Raw genomic sequence first — 23,389 nt, 5'->3', positions numbered from 1 at the left:
TTTATTTTATTTTATTTTATTTTATTTTATTTTATTTTATTTTATTTTTTTATTTTAGGGGTCAATTCTTGGTGTCATTTTTCTATATGCCTAACAGTTTTTTAAAAGCCAAATTGTATTTCATTGTATCATGTGCCATAGTTACCTTATCATTCATTCCCTTCTTGTTGAACATTTAGATTGCTGTCCAGGTTTTCATTCTTAAAGATAATTCTTCAGTGAACATTATAGTCAAAAGCTTTGTTCATATCTATGTGATAATTATTATTTTGTTAAATTATTGTTTCCTTTTATAGATTCTTTAAACTAAAATAACTGAATCTAACTTTATATGTGAGTATATCTATGAAGGTGGGCGTTTTCAGCACATACTACTTGTTTGTTCTCTAGTTAGATTGTAAAAGTGGCTAGGTTGGACTTTAATGTGGATAGACCTTGTTATTCCTTATTCCTGTCCTAAAAAGTAGCTTGTTTCCCTAATTATTCTGCAGCCTTCTAAAGGTTTCCTTGCTTGTTTTCACCTTTCCCAGGTGGTGGCCAGCTGAGATCTGCCATCCTCGAGCTGTACCTTCCAATATTGATAAGATGAGACATGATGTTGGCGAGTTCCCTGTGTTATTCTTTGGGTCTAATGACTATCTGTGGACACACCAGGCTCGAGTCTTTCCCTATATGGAGGGTGATGTGAGCAGCAAGGATAAGATGGGCAAAGGAGTGGATGGGACATATAAAAAAGGTAACTTTATCCTTTTTGTTTCTCAGGCCATCACAGATCTCTGTTACCCAAGTATTTGTTCTGTTATGTGTTAGAATTCACATATATTCCATTAGCTGCTGTGTTCTGATCTCTGGGGCATTATGTAGCTACAGCTATAGGATTTTATAGGGAACTTGATCCACATAGCTCATTATTTTTAGCCTAACCTTTAGGTAACTAGAATTTCCTTGAGGGAGTTTTTTTTGGTTTATTTATTTACTTTTGAGAAAGAAAGAGAGATAGAGAAAGCCTGAGTGAGGGAGGGGCGGAGAAAATTCCAAGTAGGCTCTGTGCTGTTAGCCCACAATGTGGGCCTTGATCCCACGAACCTTGAGATCTTGACCTGAGCTGAAATCAAGAGTGAAACGCTTTAACCAACTGAGCCACCCAGGTGCCCCTTGAGGGAAGTGTTTTATCAGTTCTGTTTTCTCAGCATCTTATCAAGTACTGGAACTTTGGAACTGTTTTATAGCATAAACAGTATAGTTTGTTAGACAAGAGTCAGAATCTCTAGTAGAGTTGTTTATTCCACAAGGTTTTTATTTTTTGTTTTTTTTTTTGGTTTTTTTTTTTTTTTTTGATTTGTTGGGAAGAAATAAAATTCACCAGAAGTTAATAAAGGAAAATATTGAAAATGAAAGAAAGCATTAATGTTCTGAATCAAAAGAGATTTTTTTTAAGCTGGCCTGGTAGTGAAGGAATGAGGACATTTGGGGCTAGGAGGGGTTGAATCAACTATGAGCCTCAGTTTTCTCTTACTGTATAATGAGTAAAGGTTGCTTTGAGAATTCAGTGAGATAATAAAAACATCAACCACAGAGCACATAGTTGAGTTGGTATGCCATCAACAATAATTACTTTCTTCCTTTAGCTGTCCTTTGAAAGACAGTATAAGTATCTCTTATTTCTTAATTTATTTGGACATTGACATATGTAAGATTTTATCTGCATGGTGAGGTGGAGATTCTAAACAAGTGAAACTTTCGGGGCACCTGGGTGGCTCAGTTGGTTGAGCCTCCGACTTTGGCTCAGGTCATGATCTTGCAGTTCATGAGTTCAAGCCTCACATTGGGCTCACTGCTGTCAGCTCGTAGCCCACTTTTAACCCTTGGTCCCCCTCTCTCTGCCCCTCCCCAACTTGTGCTGTCTCAAAAATAAACATTTAAGGGTTATCTGGGTGGCTCAGTCTGTTAAGTTTCTGACTCTTGGTTGCAGCTTAGGTCATGATCTCACAGTTGGTGAATTTGAGCTCTAAGTTGGGCTCTGTGCTGACAGAGTTTTCTCTTTCCCTCTCTCTGTGCCTCTCCCCAGCTTGGGCTCGCTCGCTCTCTCTCTCTCTCTCTCTCTCTCCCCCTCCCCCAAAATAAATAAATAAACTTTAAGTTTAAAAAAATAAACATTAAAAAATAGTGAAACTTTTTGATTAGATGAAGATTCTTTATAAGATTGTAAGCAGGTAAAACTTTCTTGATGAGGAATGAGAATGATGTCCATAGGGAACAAGTTTCACAAAGGTTCCATTTGCCTCATGTCATTTCATTGGGTCCTCACTTATCTGTTGACCATGTCGTTTCTGTGCAAATATGAGCTGTTAGTATTAATACTATAGGAGCTTGGCTCTTGAGTCTTGTAATCTTGGGTGGTCGGGGACCAGTTTAGCAACATCTTTGTCTGCATAGAGCTGGCCACCACGGAGGCTGGGGGAGAAGGTCGAGTTGTAGGGAATACCACAAGTCTGAGCCCACTAAAGCTCTGGGATTCTGCTCTTTCTATGCCTCTACCCTGGGCTGGCTGGGTACCTCTGCCTTCAAAGAATACACGTTTTTATGGGCAAATTCGAGATCTAAGCAGTCAAAATGCCATTCTTTGAGTGTTGTGGCAAAAATGTGCATGGTGTGCTATGGGAACAGACCAAGAGGAAGCATAACTGTGCTGGGGATCAAAGTTAGAAGTCCTGGATGGTTTTTTTCCAAGTGACTTTGAAGAGCGAACCATAATAATAGTTCTCATTTATTGTTTGCCAGACCCTGTTCAGGTTTTTTTCTGCTTTAAGTCCTTGTGATACCCCCTGTAAGTTAGATGTTATTATCCTTATTTTATAGATGAGGAAACTAAGGATCATAAAAGTAAAAATTACTTACCCAAGGTTCCAGTGCCAATAAGTGATAGAGGAAGGTTTCCAACTCTAGCAACTGGACCCCAGAATCCAAACTTTTAAGCCCTACTCTGCCTGCAAAGAAGTTAACAAATGGGGGACACCTGGGTGGCTCAGTTGGTTAAGTGTCCCAACTTCAGCTTTGGTCATGATCTCACGGTTCGTGAGTTTGAGTCCTGCATCAAATTTTCAGTGATTCTGTCTCCCTCTCTCTCTGCCCCTCCCCCCAGGCATGCTCTTTCTTCCCCTCCCTCCCTACCCCCTCCCCACCTCTAAAAATAAACTTTAGGGGCACCTGGGTGGCTCAGTCAGTTAAGCATCTGACTCTTGATTTCAGCTCAGGTCATGATCTCAAGGTTCATGAGTTTGAGCCCCACGTCGGGTTCAGTGCTGATAGCACAGAGCCTGCTTGGGATTCTCTATCTCTATCTCTCTCTGCCCTTCCCCAGAACACTTGCTCTGTCTCAAAAATAAACAAACATTTAAACTTAAAAAAAAAAAATTAACAGTGAAAATGTTAACAAGACAGCATATGTGAAAGTATACATTAAATCTTTAACAAACTGAGTTAGTGACCTCTATGCAGTACAGTTGAAGATGGGGTTGGGGAACACAGGGCTGTTTGCCAGAAAAGGTAGGTAAGTTACATGGTCAGAGCAGACTTTTTAGAAACTTTTGTCTAAGTAGAACTTGAGGACCATAAACGTGAGAGGCTATAGCCAGAATGTTAGTGAGATGGCTGTTTCAGTACTTCTGAACAGAGATGATAAGACTGTCACAGTGAAGTGACTCTGGGGTGGAGAGGATGATGAGTATTTGGATAGACATTAAGTAGACAGAGTAGGCAGGACATGGTGAATAATAGCATGAAGAAAGGAGTGATTATAAAATAAGAGGATTCAGGGCAACACGAATTCTGTTAGATGGTGACAGGGAAATGGAGAAAAAGGGGTGGATCAAAGGGGATATTTTCTTTAAATAGCTAACAGAATATGGGGAAAGCTGCAGAGAGGAAGGAGGGGAAAGAATTGGGATTCTTTTCAGAATTTTTAACCTGGTTCAGGAATAATGAATTCTAAAAAAGGAGAATGAATGAAAAATTAGTTTTACGTGGAAAAAGAAAGAATCTTAAGATTTTGTTGGACTTCTAAGATATTACACTCTTTCAAGCATATGAAAGTATAGTACTTGAATACAAATCAGCTATGAAGATCTGTTATTGTATCTTTATAGCTAATAGTTGATATTTACAGAATGAGCCTTAGGAGAGGAATAGGACAGGTACTCTAGAAAATTGGGCAAGAAGGAGAGGAAAACTTTAATTTTGAATTTCTTCCAAAGGAATGTAGCATGTTATTTGGCACTAAAGAGACGGAGTGTTTCTGGAGGCAAGAGGTTCAGAACTGAGGCAAGAATTTGGCTTAATGAAGGGCAGTGACTTTGCTGAACAGATGCAGTCTCGTTGTTAGGAGATGTTATTTGTGGGCTTTTTCAAATCATTTGGCTGGATTTGTTTTTGTTTTAAATTTTCCTCTGAAGGTGGTAGCCTGCATTGTGCCATTTAATGGTGGATTATGTTTTGTATTAATGCTAAATCTGAATACCCTGGGAACTATAAATTAACTTGAAAATAGCAGTCATATATACTTCTTAATTTTCCATATAATGCTGGTTGAGTTTTGTGTAAAAGACATGGATTTTCTCCAACTTTAAAGGGGGAAAAAAAGGCAAAATGAACAAGTCCACCTAAGATTAAGTGACTTGTGCTGTGTGTTTTCTTAGCTCTTCAAGAAGCTGCAGCAAGGTTTGAGGAGTTAAAGGCACAAAAAGAGCTGAGACAGCTGCAGGAAGACCGAAAGAATGACAAGAAGCCACCACCTTACAAGCATATAAAGGTGAGAAAAGACCTCAGGAGACTCTGTCTCTAGGAGAGATCCTATAGATCTCTCTCTCTCTCTTCCTGCTGTGTTCATGAAGAGGATTGGAAGCATAAACACAGTTGCTTTTAGGTAGAGGTATGAACTTGAAAGAAGATAAAAAGTTCCAGAGCAGCATTCCTAGCACCTTGTCTACACTTTTATGTAAAATCAGTTGTGTTTTATAATTTTTTCTGTTGCTTTGGAAAGTCTTTTTATAGAAGTAGATTGGATTAGATTATGTGCACAGTCAATATCTTGCAGTTTGAAGGGGGTTCAAGAACCATGATAAAAAGTGATAAATAGTCCCGAGATAGTGTGAATAATACACAGGGTAAGTCTTCTTGGTAATGGCTGATACTAAAGATATTTTAGGTGACCACTATGACTGGGTTTCCCAAGGTCAGTAAAGTTCCTGTTAGTTGTACCTAACCCTTAATGAACTAGTAGAGTAAGAGTCCTCACTGTTTATCATCAGGGTCCTTCGGATCCTTTGCATTTGTTTATGTTTTAAGTCATTTTTATGAATAATTAAGAGAAGTTAAAAATACAGGAATAATGTAGAACAAATTTACTAGACATTTCAACAAGTATTTACTAAAACTTCTTTATTCTTCTTTTTTTCTAAGTTTTATTTATTTAAATAGGTAATCTCTACACCTAACATGGGGCTTGAACTCATGACCCTGAGATCAAGAGTCACACACTTAACTGAGCCAGCCAGGCACTCCTATAACCTCTTTTCAAAAAACCTTTTTAAGAAGTTAGTTGTGTTCAAACGTTAGAAGACATGAAAGAATACTATTATGAACTTTGTTAACAAAATGAGACTGTCCAGTTTCTTGTTGTACAGTATTTATGCTGATGTCATTCCTGAACACCATATTTCTTTTTTGTCTATAGAAATTTATTATTAGTATTCCCATTGATATTTGGGCTTCTAAAGTCTTCTAGTCTGAGGTTTCACTTAAAGATCAATTTCACCATCTTTAGAGGCTAATGTAGTCAAGTATATCCCAAATATTCCATGGGACATACCTAAACTAGAAACCTATTTTTTTTTTTTTTCAATCTGAAATTCAAATTTAATCAGGTGTCTGGGATTTTTATTTGCTCAATAAAGCAACCCTACTAAAAGCAGACTACAAAGATGTTATCTCGACTCTTTAATACATTCTGGAAAGATGATTTAGCACTTTGGGCAATGCCATACAGAAACTAAAATGTGAGTGTTGAACTCTTGCATGTATGAACTTTGGTGATTTCATTATTTTTCTGTTTTCTTGTCAGTTAAATCTTTTTTTTTTTTTTTTTTTTTTTTTTAATTTTTTTTTCAACGTTTTTTATTTATTTTTGGGACAGAGAGAGACAGAGCATGAACGGGGGAGGGGCAGAGAGAGAGGGAGACACAGAATCGGAAACAGGCTCCAGGCTCCGAGCCATCAGCCCAGAGCCTGACGCGGGGCTCGAACTCACGGACGGCGAGATCGTGACCTGGCTGAAGTCGGACGCTTAACCGACTGCGCCACCCAGGCGCCCCCTTGTCAGTTAAATCTTTATTGGCAGAGTTGGGAATCACTGATGAGTAACTATGAGTAATGATAAAATAGTGAAATGTTATGAAATATAGGAAATTAGGAACACTAAAATTCCATAATATAGCTTAGATTTTTAAAAGGGTTTTAATGGATGTACATGGTAGTTGCAAGATAGAATGAGGGTGGTTCCCCCCCTCCCCCTTTTAAAAAAAGGTAAATTTGGCTTTTGATCTTTGGAAGACCTGTAAGAAAGAATAAGATTAATAAAATATAAATCCTTACAAATAAAACTGATGAAAAGAGACTCAATCTAAAATTGAGTCTAAATGGACACTGGTGGTGATATACTGAGTTAAGTGGAGTTATTGTGCATGGAGATATAATGCATAGAGATCTAAGTGTAGTTAGGCCTCAAAAAGGGGAAAGTAATCTGGTTTCCCACAGTCATAGATGTCAGATAATAGCAAGGGAGGCATTTCTGAGTAGCACGTCAACCATATTGAGCTGTTGAGAGAGAAACTTCTTGTGAGTGATCTAAATCACAGAATTTAGAAGCCAACTTCTTTCCTTCATACACCGTCCCACCTTTTTATAAACAAATATATTTCCAGGAAAAAGTTTTAGATCAAGGGTTGGCAAACTGTGGTCCATGGACCAAATGGCAAACCATTGGCAAACCAACCAACAGTCCATGGACCAAATCTGGCCTACTCTGGTTGGGAAAGATATAAAAATGAAAAGCAGGACATGAAGATTATATGAAATTCAAGTATCAGTATCCATAAATGAAGTTTTATTGACACTCATCCATGCTTCTTTAGAAATTGTCTTATGCTACTTTTGTGCTCCAATGACAGAATTAAGCTACATGCACCAGAAATCTATACCCTTCAGAGACTAAAATTTACCATCTAGCCATTTACAGGAAAAGTTTGTCAATCTCTGATCTAGAGTGAGCTAAATTTAACTGTACTTACATATTTATATTTTATTCTTACTAAACAATGTGTTTTTTTTGTTTTGCTTTATGTTATGTTAGGCAAGAAACTTACTTGGGATTAGTAACAAATTAGATTAGATCTTCCGAATGATTGAAACATATTTTTATAGAAGAAAAGGAGTAGGATGAAAATTTTGTGGGAGGGAGGTCAGGTAAGGGTACTCATCTTGAGACAGGTGCATGTTCAAGTGCCCTATTTGTAGGACCTGCAGTCTGAGGTGATTGAACTTAGTCCTTACCTCTATACTTTTAGAATTTGCTTTCTTGAGTTTTGTGACTTCAGTGGTAATAGTATGCCTTCAATAGTATAACTTCATGTGGTAACAATATTCCTCCATTAATAAGAAGTTTACAATTTTTACCAGTATTTGAAAAATCTGGGAAGAGATCTGGTAGAGTTACATCCTTCTAAGGTGCTATCGAGAACTGGTTTGAAGACATTATATTTCTGCAAAGACAGTGGAGATTTTATGATATTGTTAAACAGTAGGCAAAAACTAAAATGTTAGAAATGAAACTTTTTGAGAATTTAGCGGGTGGAAATAACTTTTGTTAATCATAGTGATTTTAGATTGAATAGATAGGGTAATCTCAAATATTTGATGTGACAAATACTTAAAAGGGACATTAATAGGTGCCTAGCTGACTGAATCAGTTAAGCATCTGACTCTTGATTTCAGCTCAGGTCATGATCCCAGGTCGTGGGATCAAGTCCTGCATTGGGCTCCATACTGAGCATGGAGCCTCCTTTTAAGATTCATATTCTCTCTCTCTCTCTCTCTCTCTCTCTCAAATAAATAAATAAATAAATAAATAAATAGATAAATAAATAAGATATTAAAAGGACAACTTAATTTTAATATCTACCATGTTTAAGAGGCTGTAGTAAGCTCTGTACTATAACTTTTACTTGTATTTCTTATTCTCACAACAATGTTAACAAGTGATTTATCAAAATTTTGATAAAATTCCTGAATAGCCAATTTTTATGAAAGGGTTGAGTTTTTAAAGACTCACAGTTTGACTATTCCCCATGAAATAATATCAGGTAGGGGAGACTCATTCTCATAGTACACAAATCCACCTGTATTATGAAATGTCTGTTTTTTGCCTCAAATTGTTGCTACCAGCATTTGAAAAACTAATGGCTTCAGTGTTATAGCAGCTGTTTGACCTCTGTGTTTTACCGCAGCAGATTTTCACTGTTTTTGACTACTACTAAATAAATGCATGAGTGACATTGCTATAGTCTATTAAAAAGATTTCATATTACGGTAATAAATATTAAAATATATCTTCACATAACAGGAACCTCAGTTACCCAAAGACCTTCTCATGCAAGCCATTATAATTTAAGAATTTTTTTTTTAACGTAGCTGCTAAAGTGGTGCCACCATGTGGTAATAGCAGAAACTCAGTTTAGAGTTCACTTTGGCGTACCAGCTTTTAAACTACATTTTTTTAAGTGATTTTCAAAATTTTTTGTGGGATTCATAATTTGTATATTAAGTAAGGCTTTATGTCAAACGTGCCTAAATCTTTTTTCAAATTTTTTTATTGTAAAATATAGATAACATAAAATTTATCAGCCTAATCCTATTTAAACATACAGTTGAGTGATATTAAGTGCATTCATAATGTTTGCAGCCATTACCACCATATATCTCTAGTATTTTTTTTCATCTAGTAAACCTGAAACTCTACCCATTAAACATTAGCTTCCCATTCTCCCCTCCTCTCATTTCTTCAAAACCACCATTCTACTTTTTGTCTTTATGATTTTGACTACTATAAGTACCTTATATAAGTTGGAATCATACAGTATTTGTCTTTTTGTGACTGGCTTATTTCATGTACAATAATGTACTTCAGGTTCATCCATGTTATACCATGTGTCAGAATTTCTTTTTAAGCTGAATAATATTCCATTATTTATACCACATTTTGTATATCCATGTGTTATCTGTGGATGTATATGGGTTCTTGCCACATTTTAGCTATTGTGAATAATGCCACTAAGTTCAAAATCCTGTAAAATGTGGCATTCAACTTCAAGGAAAAGACGTCTATCTTTTAATAGGTCCTAAACTGGCTTGTGTTGGCTTGCCTGATGTTCTATAGTATGTATTTCTTTTCCAGGTGAACCGTCCTATTGGCAGGGTACAAATCTTTACTGCAGACTTGTCTGAAATTCCCCGTTGCAACTGTAAAGCTACTGATGATAACCCCTGTGGGATAGACTCCGAGTGTATCAACCGCATGCTGCTCTATGAGTGCCACCCCACAGTATGTCCTGCCGGAGGACGCTGCCAAAACCAGTGCTTCACTAAGCGCCAGTATCCAGAGGTTGAAATTTTTCGCACATTACAGAGGGGCTGGGGTCTCCGGACAAAAACCGATATTAAAAAGGTGAAGAAAGTTTTTCATAATTTATAGATTTTTTTTTTCTTCTTTGCATTTGCTTAATAGGAGTAGTTATTCTTGATGAATAGGAGATGATCATTAGAGGGAAGATAAGATAGTTAAGGATTAACCTTACTATTAGTCTTGCTGTGTCCTTCTAGAGTTTATAGGCTTGGGAAAGTCTCCTTTACCTCTAAAGTCCTTAGTATTAAACATGTTCACTGTGTATGAGGATGAAAAAATGAAGGGAATTCATAGAGATACTGTGACCTTATTTGCTCTTTTGTGACAATCCTGGAACCTGTAGTTAAGAGAAAGGGGATAATGAACATGTGATACAAAGGTGTTAATCACCTAATAAAATCTGTTTTCACTGGGTTTGAGTTCATGGAAAATGAAGAAGAGGATTAGGCCCTCTGTACTAAAAAGCTCACTAACATCTACAATTTCAAACTTAGAAGGACCTGCAAGTTTCTGATAGATAATATTATGTAGTCTTTGTGTAGAATAAATCTTGACATTTTAATAAAATAAACTTTATTCTAGTTATGCTTTCTGAAGAATTCTGAAGTTTGTCTCTAGAAAAGGAAGTGAATATCAGTCTGTTTCGTTATTTGCTAAGTGGTTATTATCTACTGTGTGTTGGGCATTGTGCTCCAAATGCAGTGATCAATAATAGAGACATGGTTCATGTTTTCATAAAGTTTACATTCTAAGGGGGGCAGACATTGATCAAGTAATCACCCAGTGTGGAAGCACAAAGGGTTCTGGAGGCAGTGGTAAATGGTAAAGGGCCTGAAACTAGCTTTGACTCTGAGAATATTTTAAGTTGAAAATTGAAAGACAAATAGTTGTTGGCTTAGACTAGTTGAGTGTTAAAGCATTGCAGGCAAGGTGGACAGCAAGAGTGAAAGCTAGTATGGCCACAGTGTCAGGAGGACAGTATTGTAAAATGTGGAAAGGCAGCAGACAGAGCACGTTCTCTGGAAAAGGATCATAGTTTAGGGAAACTGACTTTCAGGTTTGGGGGCACTTAAAGGGTTCAACTATCCATGTCAGCATTATAATGGAGCCCTAGTTTACTTACTTTCATCTTGGTTGATCTTCATTGTCAAGTGTATCCCAGTCTTTCTCCTGGTAACCATGATAGGAGTGGGGAGGTGGTTTTCATTGTCAAATAGTTGAAGCATCGTATTTGTGTTTCTTGAATAATCCTTTGCTAAAGTGACTAGTTACGTGTACATGAACTTCTTTGGAGATTGTTATTTTCATTAATTTTTTAAAAAATAAGGTGTACCTGGGAACACAGTTGTGCTTTTTGCCATTAAGAGCTATTTCTTGTTCTAGGGTGAATTTGTGAATGAGTATGTGGGTGAGCTAATAGATGAAGAAGAATGCAGAGCTCGAATCCGTTATGCCCAAGAACATGATATCACTAATTTCTATATGCTTACCCTAGACAAAGTAAGTAATTTGTGTTACTTCCATTGTTATAAGATTGTGAAATTGATATTGTCCTAGTCATAGTGTTTGTAGGCATGGATTCACCACCCAAAATAATGTCTTTCCCTTAAATTTATAGGGATTGCTTGGTCAAGGTTCTGGAGTAGCTCAGTTTGCCCATTTCTTGGTATACATTCATTGCCAGAGGCAACAAAGCTATTTGCTTTCTTTTTGAACTGTTTAATTTGGGTATTATGTCTTTTAGTTTTTCCTATAGGATTAAAACTTGAAGCCAACAAAGTAAAATAATCATTCTTTTACCCTTTTGCTTTACAGATTGAGAAACTGATTTGTTAATATTTAGTACATTAAGAAGGTCTTAAAAATTGATTTTAGAACTCAGCTTCTGAACCCAACTCATCTTTCCAATTATAGGAATTTGCTGATGAGTTGCATTTCATTGGTGCCTAGAATTCTATTTGGGACTCATTCCTGATTCTAGCATCTTAGTGTGTTTATTTTCTGTGTATCAGATTCTTCCTAGTATCTGAATATTAGGGTCTGCCAGCTCCCCACCTCCACTTCTTTCACTGGCTGTTACAACAGATTTCTTTCCTGGTGTGAAACTTTGTGAACATTTATCAAGTTGAACCCTTTGGTTTATGAGATCATCACCTCCAGATATTCACATCTTAGTTTGAGATGGGGTCACATTATCAGTATTAAAATCTGCTTAGGTGATTTTTTTTTTTTTTAATTTTTTTAACTTTTATTTATTTTTGAGAGAGAGAGTGCAAGTAGAGGAGGGGCAGAAAGAGAGGGGAGACACAGAATCTGAAGCAGGCTCCAGGTTCTGAGCTGTCAGCACAGAGTCTGACATGGGGCTCAAACCCATGAACTGTTGAGATCATGACCTGAGCTGAAGCCAGACACTTAACCAACTGAGCCATCCAGGTGCCCCCTACTTAGGTGATGTCTAATGTGTAGCCAGGGTTCAGGACTACCTAATTGAGAGGATGGGACAAGCTGCTGCTTCTAAGACAGTGGTCCTAAACTTCAGCATGTATCATAATCATCTAGTAGGCTTGTTATAACACAGATTGCTAGGCCCCACCTAAAAGTTTCTGCTTTAGTATATCTGAGGTGCAGCCCAAGAATTTGCATTTCTAGCAAGTAACAGATGTGGATTAGTGACTACACTTTGAGAACCACTCCTGGGAGAGTCAGATTTGACAAATAGGAATTCTAGCTTATTAAAATACACAGGAAGTGTCTAATGAGCAGCATCTTTTGGAATTCTAGGACCGAATCATTGACGCTGGTCCCAAAGGAAATTATGCTCGGTTCATGAATCATTGCTGCCAGCCCAACTGTGAAACACAGAAATGGTCTGTGAATGGAGATACCCGTGTTGGTCTTTTTGCCCTGAGTGACATTAAAGCAGGTAAGAATCAATTAAGGATTCTGGAGCTAAGAAAGGAATGTCAGGTTTGAGCATCTAAAAATTCCCATATGCCCCATAATCCCAAAATGAGGTTTGCAAATTCTTGAGGATATATAAAAGACTTACAGGTACCAGGTGGTACTTGGCTTGGAGTATTTTCTTGGTGGTGGTGGTATGGTAAAATATACATAACATAAAACTTATCATTTAACCATTTTTTAATGTGTATAATTTTGTGGCATTAGATCCATTCATGTTGTTGTGCAACTAACACCTCCATCCATGTCTATAACCCTTTCATCTTCCCCAAGTGAAACTGTGCACCCATTAAATGCTAACCCCCATTTTCTCTCTCCTCAGCCCCTGGCACCACTGCCAGACACTGTTCCAAGCATATTATATTTAATCCTTGCAAAAAATGCGAGGTATATGGTATACCTATGTTACTTGAATTCTTAAGTCTGGCACTTCTAACCACCCTGGAGGAGTGTCCTGTGTATTAATTACTCAAATGTTAGCCACATGACTTTAGTTCTTAAATCTCTCCTGACTGCTTTCAGTACATTTGTACTTGGAACTTTATAGTCTTTATCCCCGGGGGTAGATTCCTCTACCAATCTCGGCACAAGTTTTTCTTCTCTTTTCTCCCATATTCACTTAGCTCAAGTAGCATGGTGTGGGAATTCACAGACCTTGTTCTTGTTCTCACTTGACTTCCAGTCTGCATGGGTGGGATAAGGGGAATGAGACAGAATGTGCTCAGTGCTATGTGGAGTGTCTGTGGGAGCTGCAGCCTTGGCAGGTAGAGTCTGAACTTTTCAGCTTGCTCTCATCTCATTCAGCTTCGTGGATTCTTCACATACCTGTTATACTTTCTGTCTACTACATGTATCATACTCCTTGTTTATCTTTTCTCCATCGCCCTTTGCCATCCCCTAAGTGCAGACCTCTCAAGGATTATTGTATATTGGACTCTTTTCTAGAAACATATGAGTCTTTCTTTTATGTGTACCGGTACCTTCTGATTTATCCTCTATGCAGTATGTTTATATAGTGGATGGTGGGTAAGCAGCAGGTTATGTCAAGTATCCTGCTATCTTAAACTTTGTATATGTATGGTTGAGTTGCTTTATAAGTGCATTAAATTAATAAAAATTCAGTTATATGCTTATAAATTGTGTAATAAGAATGGAATTATATGAATAGAATTATCTATCATTCAGTGTGGTATTTCACAGTGGGTGTGAGAGGGGAGACATAACCCTGCTGTTATCTGGGTCAGTCTTCAGTTCCTGTAAGCTCCTTACATTGTGAACCTCACCAGGACATGAGTGATTCGAACCATTTGGACCCCTAAATGTAAGGCAGCTGCTTTATAATTTGCTTAGCCAAATAAGCAAATAATGATCTATATTAATTCAATATTAGATGAAAAACTATATGTATTGGTTAGTCTCACTGATGGAAGATAGGTCAGTCTGCAATGGGAAATCTTCCTAAGATTTGATAATTTTGACCTAATGATTATCATTTTATATGTTAATGGTGAACCATTACCCCCACCCAGAAATAGTCTCTTTTGTATACATATAGAGAATTATTTTGTTAGGCTTTCCCTAATGTGCTTTGAATTTGAATGTTGGTGTGTTTTCTTTGCTCTTTGCTCTGATAAAATGCACTTTTGACAGAAAGGGGACAATTTGTATCTTAAATCTGTACATCTTTGTTTTTTTTTTAATTGTTTTAGCTCATGTATTTATTTTGAGAGAGAGAGAGTGCGTGTGAGCCAAGGAGAGGGAGGAAGGGAGAGAGGGAGGGAGGGAGGGAGGCGCAGACTCCTTACCATCTGCACAGAGCCTGATGTGGAGCATGAATTCACGAACCACGATGTCATGATCTGAGCCAAAATGAGTCAGACCCTCAACCAACTGCGCCAACTAAGGAGCCCCTGTACATCTCTTTTTAAAGTTTACAAATTACTGCTATGTGCATTATGCCAAATTTTCTAAACAAGCTTGTGAGATTATTGTTGTTTCTTCATTTAACAAATGTACTCAGGGCTCAGATCACCCAGCTAGATTGTAGTAACAGGGATTTAAAGCCAGACCTTAGGTCTGTGGTATAGAGTTCTCTGGCATTACTCTGTATTGAGATGTCTCTCTTACTTAAGTTCTGCCAGGTTTGGCACAGAACAACAGGTGTTTTCTTCATACTTGCAATCCTAGTGCCTAGCAAATCACTGTATACAATGAGTTGTTGTTTGTTAGGTTTTGGTAATGAATTAATATATTTAGTATCTGAATGGGTTAGAAAACAAACAACTTGGGATAATTAACATGTCTGTAGTAAAGGCTATTTTAAATACTAAGTTGCTGAGCCATTTATGTTTTTCTGTTATTAAGTGTATTTGCTGATTAATAATTTTACAGGATTAGAATTTATTAATATAGTGGTGTTAGAGTTAATAAATCCCTTCCTACCCTCCCAAAGTTTTGTTCTCTAATAAGTCAGTATCCTTTATGATTAATACAGAAATAACGTAATTAGGGGTACTTGGGTGGCTCAGTCAATTAAGCATCCCAACTTCAGCTCAGGTCATGGTCTCGCAGTTTGTGCATTTCAGCCCTGCATCAGGCCATGTGCTGACAGCTTGGAGCCTGGAGCCTGCTTCAGATTCTGTGTCTCTCTCTCTCTCTGTCTCTACCCCGTGCTTGCTTGTGCACTTGCTCGGTCTCTCTCTCAAAAATAAACATTAAAAAAAATTTTTTTAAAGAAATAAGGTAATCAAAGCCATAGATGTTAATATATTCATGGTCTTTTATGCAGGCACTGAACTTACCTTCAACTACAACCTAGAATGTCTTGGGAATGGAAAGACTGTTTGCAAATGTGGAGCCCCAAACTGCAGTGGCTTTTTGGGTGTAAGGCCAAAGGTACCTTCCAAACGTTTCCATCGGGAATAATGGTGTGGTCCTCCCTCCCTAACCAGTGGCACGGCTGACTCTTTAAGATGTCTCTTTGGAATTAAAACATTGGGGTCTGGCACTTAAATAAGCATTCTGATGATCAGTTTGGTTATACAAGAGCTGATCTTTGGGTATTGTTGATGTGTTTTAAGCAGTCTGACTTCTAATTGGTGATACCTTTCTAGCTAAAAAAACTGTAAAATAGGAATCCGTAAAGTAGGTTACTTTCCATGTCTTTATTGGTCTCAGCTAATCTCACTTACATTTCCTAATAAGCTTCTTACATTCTTGGTGTCTGTGTCTCCCTCTCTCTCTCTTTTAAAGCTATCAAAAAATCCAATATTGAATTTAAGATTCTAAATGTAGTATAACACTGTAGATAAACATAGGACCCTTAATCTTTTCATCTTAACAAAGTATAAATATTGTTGTGTCTTACTTCCTGGGTTTTTATGTACATTTTAACTGATCTACAATTCTGTAAATGTAAAGAATTGCTTGCAAGTCTGTATCTTAAATACTATAAAATTTTTTTCCTTGCTGTTACATCGTCTTCTTAACTATCATCTTTAGTGACTTAAATTTTTTACATAATGGATGGACCATAATAGATGAACATGCATCTAGATTTCTCTATCATAAGTTAAAGTACATTGAAAATTGAAGTTTAATTTTGATGAAGAGTAAACTACACAATGACTCCAATTGGGTATTTCCTATTATGCTTTTTTGATTATAGAAGTCAATATTAAGAACTGAAAAATGCAAATTAGCATAGAAACCAATAACTAAAGGGGTTCAAAAACACATGAAGATGATGAACACCCACAAAATATTCTTTTATTAAATAACAAAATTATCTTTATATTTTTTTTCATTAGTTGGTTGGTTAAATGGTCTTGTTTCTTAAAGGTGTCCAGTTGATTTATTCCCTATAAATCAAAATAATAACTATGTTTAACGCAAGTGTAAAGGTGTTACATTCACTAGGGATATCAGTTTCTGCATCCTTAACATCTATGTAACATTTCACACATGAATCAGTGAGAAAGAATTTTGAGAGAAGTTTAGAAATGGGAGATCACTGTGAGATAGTAATAAGTTGAATTGATCCTGGATGTTTCTAATCTAACATAAATAATGCGATGAAAACCATGGGGTTTGGTAAGCAAGTGTGGGCTGCAGGGAACACAGAGGAGACGTGCTGGCTGCACCAGGGTCTGTCTTGGGGAGTAGTGGACATGAATCTAATTTGACATAGATGAAGGCACATAGCTTGTTGAGGGCAAGGATAATGAATTAGTTTTCTGTGTCTTCCTAGCATGTGACTCTTACTAAAGTGCTCAGTGAAGGGGTGTTGAATAAATTAAGAAATCTGTATGCATACACACACATACATACCCAGACAAACATAAAAATAAAACTTACAAAAGGGGAACCTTTAATACCAGCCTTGTATGTTAACAAAAAAGTTTATTTCTCTTATTTCATGCAGGTGGCAGGAGTAGTTCATAGAAAAGTTAGAATTAATGCAACTATTTATTGGGTACCTATGATGTGCCAGGTGCCTTTCCTGTATTTTCTCTTATCTTTACAACAGTCTATGAGGATTGTCTCTTCCCAGAGGAGAGACTGAGGCTCAGAGAGAATAGTTAACCTGGTCAAGATCATACAACTAATGTATCGACAGAATGCTGACTGCTCAATATCTGACCTCTAGAATCAACCCATTGCCACGGAAGAAAAGTCAAAGAAATTCAAGAAGAAGCAACAGGGGAAGCGCAGGACCCAGGGTGAAATCACAAAGGAGAGAGAGGATGAGTGTTTCAGCTGTGGGGATGCTGGCCAGCTCGTCTCTTGCAAGAAGCCAGGCTGCCCAAAAGTTTACCACGCTGACTGTCTCAATCTAACCAAGCGACCAGCAGGTTGGTGCTAAAATCCATTTAGGGTGCTCTTTGTTCTCTGCTGTAATTGTAACAGCCCCTTGGTCTTCCCAAGCATAGCGTTGAGGGGGTATGGTTCATGTTCTCATTCTGGAAATAAATGACAATAAAGGCTTGGAATCCTAGGTTACAGAGAAGCGAACAGAAGCTTACTCATCATATGTCAAGCACTTTATTTACAATTTATGTTATGTTATTTTATCCTCCCAGCAACCCATAAAGATGAGACCTTTTCACCTTCCCATGATGCAGATGAGGAAACTGAGAGTCCAGTTTGGTGAGATGAATTGTCACAATAGAGCATATAGATGGAGGAGCTGGACTGAAAGCCAGGTTTTCTGACCTCAAGGCCACTAAGCCATGTTTCCTTTCTAAAGAAAGAGAGGTTAAGACAGCATAGAGTTTGGGGTTATTCCAGTCAGTGAGTTGTGGACTAGACACCCTTTTAGCCCCCCTCACCTACACCCCTCTGAAGGAGAGTCAACTGTATCAGCTAACGCGTGAGAGAGCTGCTTAGGCAGACAGTGTCTGGGAATTGGTAGCTGGAGAAGCCACTAACTTTTGAGCAGTTACTTGGAGTTAGAAGAGTTTTGAGGCACTTGGATATGTGGTCTGTTTTTGATGACGGAGGTATGAAAGCAGTATGGAGCCACTCCCAGTGAGATTATACGTCACTAGTGGCCTGCTTCCGGGAATTGCAGAAAGAGAAGAATTTTAGGGTGAGAGTGAGAGGAGTTTGTCTCTGAACTAGCTTTCCTTCAGTGTACAGTTGCTAGGGTAATGAAATCATATAAATGGAGGTAGTGTGAGGGCAAGGCCACAACATGACCTGTCAGCGCCAGGAAATAGAAATGGAGAATCGTTTCAAAATCAGTAACTCAAGATTATAGCTGGCACAGGCCACACTAGAACTGATCTTGCCTATGAGCCAGGAGTCAGGGCTAGCATAGTTTATTTGAAAACTATGAGCCGAGGCAGAAACACTGTCCATGGCAGAGACTCTCAGGTGTCATGAAATGGGGGCAAATAGATGGTAAGTAAAGGTCTTTTCCACTGGTTCTGTGTGCACAGTATAGGTCAAGTTTGTGCTGGTTTCAAGGCTTAAAATTGAGCAAAGGAAAATCTGTTCCCATTTTTCACAGTTGTGTATCAGTTCCCTGTTCCTAAATATAACCAAATAAGCAGAAGTTTAAATAATTGAGATTATCCCCTTAGAGTTGAATATTTTAAAGGCTATATAAGACAAATGGAGTTTGCAAACCTGTGAAAGTAGTATCTTCACATTCTATCTAAAGGGACATTTGGGTTTTTTTCCCCCTTGATAGAAATAGTCATAGTAATAAGAAATTACCTCTGCTTGTATATTTAGTTGATACTTACTTGCTATTTGGTACTTGGCTTTTATTTTTATGTGTTGTACAGGAGAATCTGAGATTCTGGGGCAAGGGGAGGTATTGGATTAGTGACCTGATCTGCAGAAGGTGGCAGTTTGAAATCACTCCTTTGACCCAGGCTCAGAGCCATGGCCCATTTCATGTACCTTGCTTATTTTCCTAAGGGTTTGTTTCACATCTGTGTTTTCAGGGAAATGGGAGTGTCCTTGGCATCAGTGTGACATCTGTGGGAAGGAAGCAGCCTCCTTCTGTGAGATGTGTCCCAGTTCCTTTTGTAAGCAGCATCGGGAAGGGATGCTCTTCATCTCCAAGTTGGATGGGCGTTTGTCTTGTACTGAGCATGACCCCTGCGGGCCCAACCCTCTGGAACCTGGGGAGATCCGTGAGTATGTGCCTCCCCCAGTACCGCTGCCTCCAGGCCCAGGCACTCACCTGGCAGAGCATTCATCAGGAGTGGCTGCTCAGGGGCCCAAGATGTTGGATAAGCTGCCTGCTGACACCAACCAGACACTGTCACTGTCCAAAAAAGCTCTGGCAGGAACTTGTCAGAGGCCACCGCTGCCTGAAAGACCTCCTGACAGAACTGACTCCAGGCCCCAGCCTGTAGATAGGGTCAGGGACCTTGCTGGGTCGGGGACCAAACCCCAATCCTTGGTATCCAGCCAGAAGCCACTGGACAGGCCACCTGCAGTGGCAGGACCAAGACCCCAACTATCTGACAAACCCTCTCCAGTGACCGGCATAAGCTCCTCACCCTCAGTCAGGTCCCAACCACTGGAAAGACCTCTGGGGACAGCTGACCCAAGGCTGGATAAATCCATAGGTGCTGCCAGCCCAAGGCCCCAGTCACTGGAGAAAGCCCCAGTCCCTACTGGTCTAAGACTTCCACCTCCAGACAGACTGCTAGTCACCAGTGGTCCCAAACCCCAGACTTCAGACAGGCCCCCAGACAAATCCCATGCTTCTTTGTCCCAGAGACTCCCACCTCCTGACAAAGTACTATCAGCTGTGGTCCAGACCCTGGTAGCTAAAGAAAAAGCACTGAGGCCCGTGGACCAGAATACTCAGTCAAAAAATAGAGCTGCTTTGGTAATGGATCTCATGGACCTAACTCCTCACCAGAAAGAACGGGCTGCTTCACCTCATGAGGTCACATCACAGATTGATGACAAGATGCCGGTGTTGGAATCAAGCTCATGGACTGCCAGCAAAGGTCTAGGGCAGATGCCGAGAGCTGTAGAGAGAGGCAGTGTGGCAGATCCTATCCTGCAGCCACCAGGGAAAGCAGCAGTCCCTTCGGAGCACCCCTGGCAAGCGGTTAAATCACTCACCCAGGCCAGACTTCTCTCTCAGGCTCCTGCCAAGGCTTTTTTATATGAGCCAACAACTCCGGCCTCAGGAAGAGCATCTGCGGGGGTGGAGCAGACACCAGGGCCTCCCAGTCAAGCACCGGGCCTGGTGAAGCAGGTGAAGCAGATGGCTGGAGGCCAGCAACTACCTGGACTTGCTGCCAAGAATGGGCAATCCTTCAGGCCTCTTGGGAAGGCCCCATCCTCCCTCTGTACTGAAGAGAAGAAGTTGGCAACCGCAGAGCAGAGTCCCTGGGCCCTGGGAAAGGCCTCACCAGGGCCAGGGCTCTGGCCCATAGTGGCTGGACAGACAATATCACCGTCTTGCTGGTCCTCTGGGAGCACACAGACATTGGCACAGACTTGCTGGTCTCTTGGAAGAGGGCAAGACCCTAAACCAGAGCAAAATACACTTCCAGCTCTTAACCAGGCTCCTTCCAGTCACAAGTGTGCAGGGTCAGAACAGAAATAATACGAGTAAATGTCACATGACCAGACCAGCTGCCCCCAGGGTTCTTGGGGAAGGGAAATCATCTTTCTTTTCCCCTCTTAAAAAAACAGACCCCAACAAACACTTTCCCACTGTTATTCTTTCCTTATATCCCAGCACTCAGAACTCTTGTGACATTAGCCAGTGGGGGCATGTGGTTGTGTAAACCATGTATGGAAATCCAAGTGGGCCCCAACCAAGGAGACAGACAGACTTGGGTCTTTTTCCTCCAACCTTTACACATGGTAACTTGAAATAAAAAGTCCACTCTGGAGTCAAGCATGGGATTCAATTCCACTGGTTAGGTTGGAAGCTAGAGGGGCTCTCGAAGCTATTTCTCTAGTTCTACGGAACCCCATTGAGGGCCCTGATGAACACTTGGGAGGAACTGACATCTATTCATATCAGTGGTGATTTCTTGAGCATTCACATGTGCTAGGCCAGGTGCTAGTCACTGACAGGAGATACAGAGATAAAGAAGACCTGATCCCTGTGAGCCTAACATGCCTGCCTGGGTTCCCAGGCTGTTTTCACGAACCTTTGACCAGGAAATAACAGGAAGTTCTGAGGGGCCCTGGGGCTCCACAGACTCATTTTGTAATGTCCTCTGTGGCCCCAGAAGTGGGTGTGTTGAGTAAGTGTCTCCTGGTTGAGTGTGCACATTTATGCACACACCCTTATGTGGAGGTCTCCTCTATAGGTGAGAGGGGGTTGCATCAAGGCCATGTGGAGCTGTTGGCTGGGCAGAATCTAAAGATCTGTCCTGGGCAGAGTAGCTGGTTGTGGGGGCTGAGCTCTACAAGGACGTAGCTTTCCCAGAGTATAAGAAGGCAATTGGCAAGCTTACCTTTCTCTTCTACTGATTTTCCTCCTTTTACATCAACCCACCCCATGCCTGCCCCCCAAACACTCAGGTGCTTTCAGATTTCAGAGTCGGGCAGTGGACATAGGGAATCTCTGGCAAGCTCTGGGCTAGATCTACTGCCGGCTCAGGGAGAGTGCCAGATCTGATAGAAAATTACTTCTCTTTTGATCCTTTGCCCTCCTACCTGAATGGAGGGAGTCCTCTCCTTCACTGGTAGATTCTACCACCCTATCCCTGAGAATTGCTGTGTTCTATATTGAGAGCACCTGCCTGCTGACTTAGTTCAAAGGCAAGCCAGAACCCTTCCCCTATGACTGGCAAGATATGGTGTTTAGAGCAATGTCCAGTCTGAGAGATGATTCCTCATAACTGCTGATTATCTGTTACTGCTGCCCTGAGCTGGGGCCCAAGGGCTGGGAAATCTGTTGGTGCTACCCTGCCCTACTATTCACCCAGCTCACCAACTGCCAACAGGAAGTGCTGTTTGGCCAGTTCCTTCCCATTCACTCACCCCTCCTTTGTCCCTAGACCAAACGTTTACCTCTCTGCTTTGCCAACTTAGCCAGCAGCTTTAGCCAACAGGCCATCTCCTGGCCCAAATGTCTCCCGGCCATTCTGTCTCAGTTATGGCTTTTACACCCTCAACAGGATTCTGTATTTTGTCCCAATTTCCTCCTCCTAAGTTTCTATTGAGGTTACCCATATCATTTCTAAGGAGGGAACAATAGTTACAGAAGCATTTGCGCTTTATATAAAGATTAAAAGAAGAATTTGCATCTATTTCCCAAAGGCTGTCTCGGGATGAGACACTTGAACTCAGGCAGAGGTACGAGGCTGGGCAGGGCTGTCCCAAGTTTAGGGGCATACCTCTGCATCTCACTTAGACCTCGGAATCTCCTCTGTAAATTCCACCTGCCTAGTTCTCCCCTTTTCATCCTCTCTTCCCACATCATGAGAGAGGAAATGCTCTTTATTCAAAAGGAAGAGAAAACAAAGCATCTTATTTTCTTTTAAAAAAAATTTTAAACCATGGAAAAGATATTTTTAAAGAAATCCACCCAGAACATTAAAGTTCACTATATTAAGTATTTATCATGTGTGAGAATAATAAGTATATAACTGCAGCTAGTAGGTCCCTTTCCCTAATCTCTTAGGCTGTATGAGTAGGGTTTGCTTGGTGCCAGTCCTGTGCCCTTTTCTCTCCTGTCATCAGTAGTTGTGATCAGAAAAAGATATTCGCACTGCACTGTCAGAATCTCCTTTCACTATGTTGTGTGTTAAATTACCGTAGCTCTTTGTTTCATGAAATAAACTGTGAATTTGGGGGGGGCGGGGTATGTGCAGGCTATGTAAAAAAATTTTAAGTGGAGAAGTTTGATCCTTAAATAGCTTCTCTGAAGTAGGCTTTGGTAGGTAATTGACGTGACAGCCGCTCTAGGACAAGGAGTTAAGGGAAAGGTGGGCCATGATTGGCCACTTTGTGATTTTGTTTTGGTTCTTTCCATTCTCCACCATTTACTGGAAACTTCCTTCCAGACTTGCCTGGGAAAACAACTTTTGAGTTGTGCTTGGTTTGGGGTGGGGGATGGTGGCAGTTCTTTATCTAAATGGATGGACAGCCAGGCTTTTGTGAGGGTTACTGAAAGACTCTTAGGTGGAATGGGAACTAGAAATTGAGCTATCAGGCCCACTGATAGCAGCATCTGATGCCAGATTGTTAACATCA

General features: G+C 39.8%; 1 protein-coding gene across 4 annotated transcripts in view; it reads left to right on the top strand.

The window, feature by feature from the left end:
- The window catches only part of NSD1 (nuclear receptor binding SET domain protein 1), a 146,319-nt gene extending 125,242 nt beyond the window's left edge, over window positions 1-21,077 (top strand). For 3 of the 4 annotated variants that reach the window (XM_049648612.1, XM_049648610.1, XM_049648611.1), the window contains 8 exons: window positions 531-736; window positions 4,695-4,807; window positions 9,506-9,775; window positions 11,117-11,233; window positions 12,515-12,656; window positions 15,483-15,589; window positions 17,343-17,547; window positions 19,150-21,077. In XM_049648612.1, the coding sequence (XP_049504569.1) occupies window positions 531-736; window positions 4,695-4,807; window positions 9,506-9,775; window positions 11,117-11,233; window positions 12,515-12,656; window positions 15,483-15,589; window positions 17,343-17,547; window positions 19,150-20,780 (2,791 nt within the window). In that variant the 3' untranslated portion in view covers window positions 20,781-21,077. Of the gene's footprint in view, window positions 1-530; window positions 737-4,694; window positions 4,808-9,505; window positions 9,776-11,116; window positions 11,234-12,514; window positions 12,657-15,482; window positions 15,590-17,222; window positions 17,548-19,149 lie in introns of those variants that run through there. The other variant, XM_049648609.1, reaches the window with a different exon arrangement.
- The last annotated feature ends 2,312 nt before the right edge of the window (window positions 21,078-23,389 follow it).

The sequence above is a fragment of the Panthera uncia genome (assembly GCF_023721935.1).
Source record: "Panthera uncia isolate 11264 chromosome A1 unlocalized genomic scaffold, Puncia_PCG_1.0 HiC_scaffold_17, whole genome shotgun sequence".
NCBI classification, from domain to species: domain Eukaryota; kingdom Metazoa; phylum Chordata; class Mammalia; order Carnivora; family Felidae; genus Panthera; species Panthera uncia.
The sequence above is the reverse complement of the archived record's forward strand: the minus strand, read 5'-3'. Positions and strand labels throughout refer to the sequence as shown.